This window comes from Phlebotomus papatasi, chromosome 1 (assembly GCF_024763615.1).
Source record: "Phlebotomus papatasi isolate M1 chromosome 1, Ppap_2.1, whole genome shotgun sequence".
In the NCBI taxonomy this organism is placed as follows: domain Eukaryota; kingdom Metazoa; phylum Arthropoda; class Insecta; order Diptera; family Psychodidae; genus Phlebotomus; species Phlebotomus papatasi.
Genome location: NC_077222.1, coordinates 83950283 through 83963059, shown reverse-complemented (window position 1 = coordinate 83963059; position 12777 = coordinate 83950283). Strand labels below are relative to the sequence as shown.

At 33.1% G+C, this 12777-nt stretch overlaps 1 protein-coding gene across 1 annotated transcript in view; it reads right to left on the bottom strand.

Moving 5' to 3' along the window:
- Positions 1-2656: 2656 nt before the first annotated feature.
- The window catches only part of LOC129810436 (sortilin-related receptor-like), a 48430-nt gene continuing 38309 nt past the window's right edge, over positions 2657-12777 (bottom strand). Inside the window, exons 7-9 of the mRNA XM_055860920.1 lie at positions 10385-10653; positions 10082-10301; positions 2657-5243 (exon numbers count right to left, since the gene is read on the bottom strand). Of these exons, the coding sequence (XP_055716895.1) occupies positions 4932-5243; positions 10082-10301; positions 10385-10653 (801 nt within the window). The 3' untranslated portion in view covers positions 2657-4931. The remainder of the gene's footprint in view (positions 5244-10081; positions 10302-10384; positions 10654-12777) is intronic.

The following is a 12777-nucleotide window of genomic DNA, read 5'->3' as shown; positions in this document are numbered from 1 at the left end:
GATGCTCATTTGTAGAACTTCGTAAAATTTTGAACCGAAATCAAATAAAAACACAAATGTTATTGGATAATAAATATATTGGTTTTCCTTTAATCTCGAACAATAAAAGATCGAAAAATGAACGACTGTTAACAATTGATCCTTTCGAATTTCTTAATTTCCTTAATTGAATCTATACGGTAAAAAATTTCGGCACATATTTGTTCCAAAAATTAGCTCGTCCACGGACACCATAATTTTTGGCATAATCTTGTCCATTTTACTAGACTCAAAAAGATACCCAATAATAGTTACGAATTTGTTCCAAAATGTAGCTCGTCCACGGACACCGAAAATTTTTAGAACAAATTTGTACTATCTAGGAGGAACAAAAAGATTCCCCATATGAGTAACAATTTTGTTTCAAAAATTACCTCGTCCACGGACACCGAAAATTTTTGGAACAAATATGTTACCGATGTAGGAATATTATTGTTATAAAAAATATGTACTAATTTGTTCCTGAGAGTGGGAACAAAACAGCCGAGTGCAACAAATTCTGTTCCGAATTTCAGGAACAAATTTGTATAAAACGAAATCAACTCAAATTTGTAGACATTCCACTGTATCAAAACGGTTTCAAAAGCAAACTCTAACAAAATTGTAACTGCATTTCATAACAAAATTATAAAGAAAACTTTTTGGAACAAAAAAATATCTTTTCTATGTGCAAATCGATTCCAAAAAAAATTGTTCCAAGGAAAACTTGTTCCAAAAGTTTTTACCGTGTAATACAAATATTAAATAATACGTCTTTCTTTCAAAATTTCCTATTCTAACTGATTTTTTCGGACTCCCATAGTGTCAACGAATCCAATAGCATTAATAGAGCTGGAAATAATTACTTTACACTACTGCAGTCGCACTGCATTTATTAACTTGTTTTTTACGATAAAAACTGGTAAAATCAGATTGCAGCAGATGAGGCAATATTTCAATCCAAATTACTAAAATTCGAATTTAAAATTTAGAATTTTTTTTTATGTATGAAGTGTGAAATAGAATCAAAAGCCTTCTACATATCGTTTATCTGATCAACAATACCTGATTAGTTTTACTGTAAGTCGTTTTACAGTGTTACTACTGTTCGTTTTACGGTAATTTTCACATTTCTTGCGGACTAACATTCATTCGATTCTTGATTTTTCTTTTTGATTTACCTTGGTCGACATGTTCCAAATATAATGTTGGCAAGTATACAGCCCTCTTGCACAGTTAGTCTTTTATAATTAAAATTGGTCAACGAATCTATACATTAAATTTAGTGTGAAAAAAATAAAATTAAACGCACCAACGCTCTTGAAATACTAACAATGGTAATTAGGGAGTCTATTTTAAACAAAAACAATTTTTATATGTGCCACAGGCTCTTCACAGAAGGCCTAGTTTAGAATATGTTAATGACGATAGGATAAAGTGGCCTGGCTTTGAATATTTCAATTTTTCTCTTATTTTCCAAAGCAAAACCCTATTCTATAAACTACAGTCAATACAACTAACTAATTTTCTATTAACTTCGATTAACAAAATAGAATTTTTGCTTTGGGAAATAAGAGAAAAAATTTTCAAAGACTGTCGCATTCAAAGGCAGACCACTTTCCCCTACTCGCCCTGGACGTCAAAAACCGATGAAAATATCGAAAGTGAAGACATTTTTAATGGAAAATTGTGGAATAACCATTAAAGAAGTATTTGAGCTTTTTGGCATTCATAAGTGCTAAACCATCATCTCTGATTTGTGATTCATGTTTCAGAAGGCATCTTCTTTTATGTTTTTTATGCATGAAAGTACCTTATGACCTCTACACTCTAGAGTAATTTTATGTTGATATTTGACGGTATTTTCTACACAAACGTAAGCAATTTACTTCAATATGGACATAAATTATTCCAGTGTGTAGAGGCCATTAAGGCCATTCCCCAGAGGTATTACTGATCCTTTCAAATTCCATTTCCACCATGATTTCTGATCAATTTTACGTTACATTACAAAACACAGTGGATTATTTTATTGACCAAAAATATTTATTTCACTGAATAAAAGAAAATCGCTAAGTTGAATGTAGCTTTAAAAAATTCTATATAAGAGAAATTTTCATCAGAAAATGGATAGTTTTGACGAAATGCAAATTGCATAACTTTTATCAAAATTTCTCACAATGTGTAGGAGGCCTTTGGGCGAAAATTGAAGGGAATTTGCCCTCTTGGCGCATTAATTCCGATTTCAGAAGAATGAATACAATGAAAAGCTTCCTGTGAAGTCCATAATAATAATAATAATAATGCTGGCATAACGTTCCATAGAGAAACTTAGGCCTTCCCGCAAGGGGAGTTCGGGACATCCATTATTATTTTTTGTCCTATAGAATCAAGTGGAGTGAAGCTTACTGGATGCAATTCGAACACCTTTAACGCCAGAAAAATTCCTGGTTACCTAAAGAGGATTCGAACCTGGGACACTTGCATCATAGAGCGAGTACTCTACCAAATGATTCATTTAATGTCCTATGTGATGTCCATAAGGATTGCTATAACCAGGAATCGGGAATATCTCAATTCTAATCGCCTATTTGATAAAAAAATGCAGATGCAGGTAAAATTAATAAAAACCATTCTCAGCCACAATTATTTTTGTAATATTTTCTTTTGTTGAGAGCTTTTAGAAAATAACACACGTTTCTCAATCTTAAAGTTTAAATTCACAACTTCAATTTGCATTTAGGTTTCTTGGTTCATTTCCACAACGAAATACTGAAAGACATTTTTTCTTCTCAATAATTTCCATTAAACACCTTATTGTAGTAATTACTTTCATTTATTCCATAAAACCATCTTTCATATTTATTTATTTTGCTTTTTTTAGTTATAGACAACGGGAAAATTCTTCTCTGGATTCTGAGGATTTTCGTGAGTGCATTATTGTAGTAAAAAAAAACTAAAGTATAACAGTTCTGAGAGGAGATCTTGAAAAAGGGGATAAAGTGTTTAGTTTGCAGAGAGACAGACAATTTAATGAGAATTGACCATCATTAAAATGTTTGTCTATCCAGGAGGATATGATATTTTCAATAATCTCATATTTCTTCACATTTAGTTACATATCAGTAAAACATTCTTATATCCCATAACTAGAAATTTCAGTCACTTCATATTTCTTTGCTCCTTTTTTTCTCTCCTTTCACCTTTTCCCACCTCCTTCATTTCCTATTTATCTTAGTCTTTATAGAGCTCAAAAAAAATTATTTATCAATGTCTTATTTGGTTTACTCGTTACAGCATCATTTCGTTTATCCTCTTCTTTCGGTTTATTACAAAAAAAAATAGTTTTAATAAAAAAAAGACTTTGCAAGAGACTACAATACTTTGTAGAAGACTAAAACCACTATACTTTTTTTTTAATATTAGTCAAAATCTATTAAAAAAAGAAAATTTGGCAAGCATTTATGCCATTTTTATTCTCAACATAACTCTCACAATATTATTAAATGATGAATAAAAGGAGGAAATTATTGTTAGTGTCGTTTAGAAATTGGCATTTAGTAAATTTTCGTCTTATTACTTTATTGATTACTTTGGCCTTTTTTTTAATTAGTTTCTTTTAATTCTATTTTTCTTGTCTCTCTCTTAATTTTCTCCCCTCTTTGAAAATAAATAAAGAAGTGGAATGCTTCATTTTTCAGTCAATTTTATCTTCTCCTTTTTACGCATTATGCCCAACGCACAATAACTTTTGTTTTCTAAACATGTTTTTGACATTTCAGTGAGAATGAATGAAATAATAGTTCTAGTCATCTCGCTCACTCTCACAGAAAATTCTGAAAACATGTTTACAAATAAAAGCTATTGTGCACTGGTCATTAAATTCATTTTTTCACTAACAACCTGTTAAAAAAAACAAAAACAATCCAAGTTTTTTTCTCTCAAATTGCTCTAATAAAGTTTATCTACGTTTATTAATCATTCTTAATAGTTTCTTCAATTGGAGTTACTTTTCTATTTTTTTATGATAACTACCAAGGCACGTAGATGAGCTTCTATATTTTCCCGTGCATATCCTAGATTTAAAGAGCAAATAAATAGAAAAAAATATCGCAAATTAGCAAGGAAGGTTGAATCAATTACACAAAAAAAAACAAGATTGCTTAAACATTCCACTTCAAGCGTGCAATTGAAATAGATTTCATTGTGTGTATTCATTCTCTTTTCTAATTACACGAAACCCTCATTAAATAATATTTACTTTTTAATTATTTAAATGTTACTTTTAAAATCACAGTATTGATAAAATGCTGCCACACAATTTTTTTCTCTGTCTCTTGCCATTTTTTTTCTCAAAGAACGCGATATTACAAAATTGATTTAATTTCCCCCAAAAACTTCCTTATATCAAATTGATTACTTTTTTTTCCTTCCTTTCAACTATTCAGATGCAGCATAAAAATCAATGTTCTTACCTATTCATAATTTATTTGTATCATTTTTTTTACTGGTTCGTCTTTGTTTTGTTTTCTTTTTTTCACTTTTTTTTCGATATATAGAATAAGAAATATTTCATCTATTAAATTCACCCTCACTCTTTAAACATTTTATTTCTCACGATTTTCTTTTTCCTATTATTCTTCATTTGTAATATCATTAAAATAATAACACAAAAATATAATATAAAAATATAAAATAGGCAACAAAAATTACACAACAGAAGACTGATTCTACTGCATCTTGCTACTATACTTAGAAAATATACACACTTTTCATCTTCCAATAATAAAAAATTCAATAGAAAATCTTGGTTTTTTTTATCATTCCTCATCTACTCGTAGATTTCTTTGAAGACTGTTTGTTTTTTTGTTTTTGTTTTCCTTTCGCGATAATAAATGTGTGTGAGTGTGAAATTATGCTATAACAAGTGGCTCATCGTCAGCAAATCGTGGTGTTTCGTGATGTTCCTCATCCTCCAACACATCAGCACCAATTCTCGTGGCACCAGTCTTTGAATCATAGTGTGAATTGGCAAAACGCGAGAAAGAATTCTGCTGCCTCTTGTGCTTCTGCACAAAGAAGACCACAACACCCGCAATGATGACTATAAGCATTGCCATAATTACCACCCACACGACCGTATAAGAAGTCAATTCCTCTTGAGTTTGAGGATTATAGAAAGAAGACTCAATATGTTCTGATTCAGCAAATTGCGAAAGGAAGCCCTGAAATACAAACCATCAAAAATTATACCCTTCCATTTCATGCAGGTAGAATTTCTCTTTAGAACAGAGCAAAATGGAAACGAGGCACAAAAATTATTGGCTCTATTTTCTGAAATATTTTTTTTATGTTTTTTTCATTTTTTTTTTTCGACAAAACTTCCTATTAGTCATCAAAACAATTATCACGTTTGATCATATATTAAAACATTTAGGGGAATGTGGGGAAAATCCATTGAAGAATGTCTTTGATTTGCATGTTTTTAGGTTTTTTACTATTTTAATTATTCTTTGTAAAAAGTGTAGTGATTTTTTTGAAAAATTTACAGTCTTTGTATATCTCTTAAGTAATTAAAATAATTGAAAGTGGTGCAAAGTTAATTTCAAGGGTGGAAAAAAGGGTGTTTACATCCTCCCCAGAAAGTGTTTACTTCTACCCCAGGTATTTTGTGAAAAGAGAAAAATACACAGTGACACAAATTTTATTTTTATGGAAAGCTCAATTGTTTTCCAGCATCCGCATTACCTTCGATGTATTGCCTATACCCAAGGGTAAAACCTGAGCTAAAAAATATTTTCCAAAAAATCACTGTGTGCTTGGAAAATCACCTCAAATTCGCATCTATCGAAAATGTTTACATGTGCCCCAGTCTCCCCTAGAGGCCTTAAGATTGGTCTTCAAAATTCTTTTGAAGAAAAATTCAAAATTTTCAAAATTTTTGCCAACATCCCGCATGAAAATATTGAGTTGGTTCTTGAAAAAAAAACTAGCACTATATTTTCCATCCTGTTGTCCTGAATCTCAGGCGTTCGGCTATATCCTGGCTTCTGAACAAATAGTCTTGAATTCTTTGTACCGAATAATCTTCCAGACGGTGGAGTGGCACTTCCCGGTCAATTTCGCGATTTCACTCCCATTTGGATTCTTGAGATGAGTGTCAAATTATAATCTTCAGCTCTCCGTCTTTTTGTGATATCTTAGTCAAATATCAATATTTTTTAACAAGAATTTCACTAAAAGACAGCTGATTACATTCAATTGAAAAGACACTAAAGAAAAAAAGCAAAATCCATAGCATAATGTGACTAACTTCATCTCAAGCGAGTGAGAAAATTTTTATCGACACGCTTTAAATCATTTTTGTCTGTCTTAATGAGGAATGTGCATTTGAAGTTATTTTCCAAACGCTGTTTTTAGCAAGAAAATTGATACAAGATCAGAAGCCAACCACTCTGGGGCGCCCATTTTAGCTGAGATTCTTTACAATCTCAGCTTTTGTGATCCTAGGTGAAATCATACTGTGTCAGATTGGGCCCAAATTTTAGTTTTACACACTTTGACACTCATAGATCACGAATATCATATGCGCTAAAATTCTATTTCGTGCATGATCCATCCCGTCCATCCGTTGTATATCCACTTCTGGAGAGAGAACGGAAAGACATATCCGTCATTTTGGAACACCCTCAAATTTTTTTCTAAATAACTCAGCCTCTATAATATCGATCGATCTCAAATTTTAGTATGTTATAGCTGGGCCTAAAAGCTTTCGATAAGTACTAAAGTTAAGATCCTCTGACCCTCCTGACCCAAGCTGTAAGGGGTCAAAAATTGAATTTTCAAATAGCCATATTGTTGTGACGCATTTTGTGCATCACAACTCGGTTTTCAAATATTCATGATCGCGCTGGTTCTTTCGTGAAATATCAAGAAGAGACATGATAGATCATGTCTAGCGCCGCGAGAGTTTTCTATCCAATTATCCTTACGAAATTTATAGCCCAGAGACAAAGTAACATCTTAAGCCATTAGGCAGGTGTTCGTAAGATCACGATGGGCGAGATATGAGTGACCAAAAAGGGGATGCATTTGTTGGCTTAATTAAGCAAACAAAGGCATCCTCTATTCCTGGAAAACTCGTAAAGTGGGTGATCTATGGTGACAAGCTTTTAAGATTACTTTCTCTTCAAGACGGTCGTAAAATAAGAGCTCGCGCCAAGAAAGCCATAAAAGCCCGAAAAGAAATAGGGACAAAGATAACAAAGATCGAAAAGGTGTGTGGTCCTCGGTCATCTTAATTAAGCATCCCCTTTCTTAAGGATATAGAAAGTGTTGGAGAAAACTCTAGAGATAGCGAAAGTGGATAGTTGGATATTTTGAAAGGCACTTAACGATCGTCTCCAGACGATCGTTATCTAGAGGTTCGTCCTGAATCACTAATTGGACACCTTCCCACGGGAAATAATGTCGAATAGAATTAGGGTGCGAGTGGAGGATTTCAGTATAAAAAGAGTAGCTAGATTCAAGAGGTTGGTTCAGTCACTGTGTAAACGTGGCCCATGCCATTGGGCAGTGTAATAATCTTCCTTAATAAAAAGTATAGAAACTCAAAAAAATAGTGTATTTGTGAAACAACATCAACTGGATCCAGAGGCAACAAGGTGACCTCAATTGGGGTCACCACAATATCTCCGGTTCTAATTATCAGAATTTGAAAAATTTGGTGTTTAGGACAGCTCTCGTGGAGTATTACAACCCTTTTGACACGCTAACTTCATTCGATTAAACAAGAACAGTTTACTCAACGCAAATCTTTACCCCCCAAAATTCAACTCACAATCAAATTTTCACGCATTTCGAGTTAAAAGCACCTCGAGTTGCACGCATTTCGAGGTCGCCTGTAAAGAATCTCAGCTACCATAAGCTTATCTGGGTTGCTTTTAACCGATTTGGTCAAATTTGGATTTATTTGAAAGGTCTTGAATTTCCGAACCCAACTGAATCAGTCACAATCGGTAATGAATCGGAAAAGTAACGGTAATAGATCTACACAATCTGTCTTCTGACGCATCTAAATTCCAAACAGTAAGAGATATCTCCTTCTGGTCTTCAATTTTGTTTCTCCCCCACTTCTATTATTCATTTCATATACCCCTCAAATACGTCAAAAATTAGGTTTTTCTATTTTTTTCTCAAAATTAGTCTGGATGACCATTTCGTCTATAGGCATTTATCACCGGAAAAATCACCATATTGAACAAATCTTAAATTACACATGGTCAAAAATATCAAAATTTCCCTCTTGATCAATTTTGATGTTTGAGATAATTTCCTGTGATTTATGGACTAATTCAAATCGAGTTTAAAATACATAATATGACCGAACGATTCTAAAGAGACGGATATTTACGCAGAGCTCTTTCTCGTGACTTCGAGCACTTCGCCAAGCTTCAGATGCTCTGGCATCCCATATTTTTGTACAAATTATACATAAAGAAAAAAAATTATTTTCGGGCTAACTGCCTCGGTCTCCCCTATTGGTTTTAACAGCAACTGGGATATTTTCAATTGCTTTCTGATCTGAATTTTTAGCAAATGATGCAAAACAACGTAGTGTTTGTTACAAATGCAAACACAAAGAAAATGTAGATAGCCCAGTTGCTGATCCTCCCGTTCTATTTAATCAAATTGGATTATAAAATTAGATTGGATCAAGTGAAATTTTGTAGCCCTTTCTTTATAACATCATAATTTTAAACAGCAACGAATCAGAGGCGCTAAGCTAAAGTCAAAAAGCCATTTCCAAATTTTGATTTGGAATATCTTGAAATCCTTCAATTTTGACTTCAATGATATTATAGTATGTTCTAGCTTTTAAAAAGGTCAAACTTTTCTCTAACATGTTTTGAATGAATTTTCGGTCTAATGATATGTAGCAGATAGTGGACGGAAAAAATAGACCTCTCCAAATGACTGATTCTTTGCCAGCCTTTTGGATGGTGAATTTCGGTGTGCAAAACTGTAAAAAAAAAAAAATCCAAGTGAAGTGAAGCAGCAAATTGTCCCACCTGTACGTGATTTTTCCTTAAATTCTAAACTTGTCGAAGGGGACATTCATCCTCAAAACATTATCGTAAAAAATTAAAGAGTAAAAATCAAGAGAGGTTTATTTTTCCGTCCAATATCTGCTCTTCTCTAACCTTTGTTCGACTAGATTTATAAACGGTTAATTGACCAAACTCTATCTTCGGTAACTTTTGAGTGACCATGACTGAATATAATTCAAAAACCTTTAATACTAGAAAAATTGTTATAGAATTAAATGGGATTCGAAGAGCGAGTACTCTACCATTAGGCCATTAACCCATTCAGTCAATGTACCAGAAATACTTGAGAGAGAATGTTCATATTTTGGGATTAGTTTCATACAGATTAATAGATGAATTTTTTGAAAAGAAAAAAAAATATCCAATATGGGGGCGCGGGGATTCGCCCTCAAACACACGTCTTAACGGTCACTGAATTTAAATTCTGTGCATTAATTCATTACAAACTCTATTGATTTAGATAGAGTAACTATCCAAGAAATCAAATTGGCAACCAGAATTCAAATCAGGAAAGAGGAAAGAGGCCAATTTTAATAAATTCGACGCGATGTCGAATTTTCCGTCCGCCATTTTGAGGAAAAATTTTGCATGACCTTCCGCGAAACAAGAAAACAATAACAAAATGTATTTCCATCTCTGTTGGACTACTTCTCTCAAGTAATTGAAGAACTAAAGTTACTAAAAAGCCATTCCCGACAGCAATTCGAGTATCAGTTGCCCAGGAATAAATCATCTAAAATCACTCAATTTGCGTATGATGTATAATACCATGGTAAGGAATGGGTTAAGTAATCCTCAATTTTATTCCACAATGTATTTTACCAGAATAAGTTTAGCAAAATAATTTCAAAATTTCAGAAAGTAGAGCCTGAATTTTTTATCAATAAATTAACTGTAATATTAAAATATTTAACTTTTTAATACGAAATAATAAAAAAAATAAATAAACTTACTCTTTGTGATTTGAGTCTCACACCAAATGTGTAGGATCTGTCTTTAGCCGGAGGACCATCTTCCTCAAGTGCTCGAAGTCTATTGAGGTCACTAACACTCACAGAAACTGGTGGATGCTCAACCTCAACGATCAACAGTGGTGTAATTCGTTCCATCTTATTTTCCTTTATTGGATTAACTTTGTACGAACCAAGAACCACAACAACTTGGTAATAGAACCTAAATAAAGTAAATCATATTAGTGGTTTAGCAAGAATCTTTCGTACCTTATTTGCCACAGGTATACAGAGGGATAATCTTACTTTTCCACTGTATAATTGCGAATTTCCCTCCAGTAAACCGATATAGTGTTATTCTTCTCATACCACACTCGCAATTGCCTTGGCACCGGAAGTGGCGGAGAATAAACTCTCTGTGTTGCTGGCATTGAATCTTTGGTATTTGTTGCAACGCTCACATCATATCCAGCACCGTCTGGAATACCCGTGAAATTGTGACTCATTGTCTTGTTGTTGGTCAATTTTGGTACAACCACAGATGTTTTATTCAATCTCAGTTCCCTCACAGTGATCTGTGCATTAAAAAAAATGAAGAAATAATCAATTCACAAGTCCACAATCAAAACATTCAATAAATCAATCTTTCAATGTAAATAATCTTTATCTTCAGTGGACAACTCATGAAGAGCTTAAAGCCTAAAACTCCCCTAATCTTTGCTGATAAAATCTAGCAAATTGGCAATATATTTCTTGAACGTGCTGATATTCCACTGATATGACATTTATCAGTAAAATAGGTCAAATATTGGATTAAACTGTAAGCATGAAATAAACTCTTGATAGGATTAAAATAAATTCAGAGAATTACCATAAAGAACACTAAAATGTCAAATTTTATTTCCAACAATAAGAATTGGATGGAAAAACAATTTTGAGACAATCTTGTTTTTTTTTTATTGAACTTAATATTTTTAATTTTGGTGTCCAAGTCTTGCATAAAATTGTTATCCTCTTTTTTCGTAATAAAACGATGAGAAAACAAAGGTGACATTATAATATATTTTCGATAGTATCGATTAACGATTCTGAAAAATGTAAACGATAAGTAGTCTTCAGACTAGAGGTTCCGCCCAGTTCCTTAAGGTCTCAAAATCCTAGATATCAACCTTTTTTTTTTATTTTAAAGAATTAATTGAGCATTTGTCCTTAATAACTCAATCCTAAGTTAATTTTTTCCAAAAATTTTGACTGATAAGAACATACAACATTTAAGCAATTTGGCTAAGCCTTAGGTCTGAAGCCCGTATTAGGTAGACTTCTATTGTTCAAACTCAAGATTAGATTACAGTGGAACCGCTGCACCCAGGCCTCCTTTTGGGCCCATTATGCATCCCCGGTTAAATTAATCCCTGTTAAGGGCAAGATGGTACAAGCCAGCCCGTTTTTTGGATTAACTCCATTAAACAGGGCGGCTTCAATCTTGATAGGTCTTCATAAAACAGTACCGCTTTACCTAGCAGCACTCGTCTGATGTTGTTCAAACTCAAAGAAAGAACAGTTATATAATCCACTTTTTTCAACTTCTCATCGGGCTAGAACACAAACGGAAAGAGATATTGACTTTCGGTCTTCGGTGACCCCCCCCCATCGGTGAACATTATCTCCTATTTTTCACGTTCCTCATCTTCCCCCTCAAAACGATTTTTCGTTTTGTTAGATTCAGCTTATTTTTGTATATCAAGTCAATAGAAAAAACTTTCTACATGTTTTCTCGTTCTGGATGGATTCATTCAGGGATTGCAATTTCATAAGTGCAAATGTAGCAAATTTATTTAGCTCACAGACATTTGCGATGGCGATAAGCTTTTTATATTATTTTTGCTGGACGTCCTCTCTTCCTTGGTTTTTCTTCTTCAGATTCCCTTTTTGATTTCGTTTTTTGGCACTTTCCTGATGAGCGGATATTCCTGACACTCCACTGAATCTGAACGCCCCGATTTCTTAGGCTTGTTTTTTGGACATCGGCCTCAATTCTGAGACCAAGATCAAGATCAAGAAAATTTCAAGATTTTGATATTCTGAAATCAAAAAATCAAGATCAAGATGTCAAATCTTTTGGAATATTGAAATCCAAGACACAAACCGTGTGGATATCAAGATTTGCAATTCTGGAACCAATATTTCAATATTTTATGACGTCAATTTTTTTGTTTTCTTGAAATAATTCCAAGAACCTCTCGGAGGTGCTTGGAATTTTCAAGATAGTAACAATTCGAAGAGTTTCATACGGAAATGACTACTGATGAGGAATATTTCTATAAGAGATGATACTAAAAGAGAATTACTTTGAAAAATACTGTATTTGACCTTGTAATTTAATCGAAATGGTACGTATTTCTAGATACATATCGAAGTACACCACCCTGAGGATTCCTGGGAAATAATCACATCTTGCATAAGCATTTCTTGGCTTATTACAGGTCACAAGTTTGGTTTGCACTCGCTGTACTCCCGTTTGTGGCTCTCATTTATTCTTTAATACGTCCTATAATTAATTTTCCTAATTTATATGACGAAATTTCAACAAATCTAACAGAGAAATGAAGATATTTGTCAGAAGTGACGTTTCATTAAGTGAGGAAAATCTTGAAATCTTGGTCCTTAGCTAAGACATTTTAAGTTCCATAAATACTTCG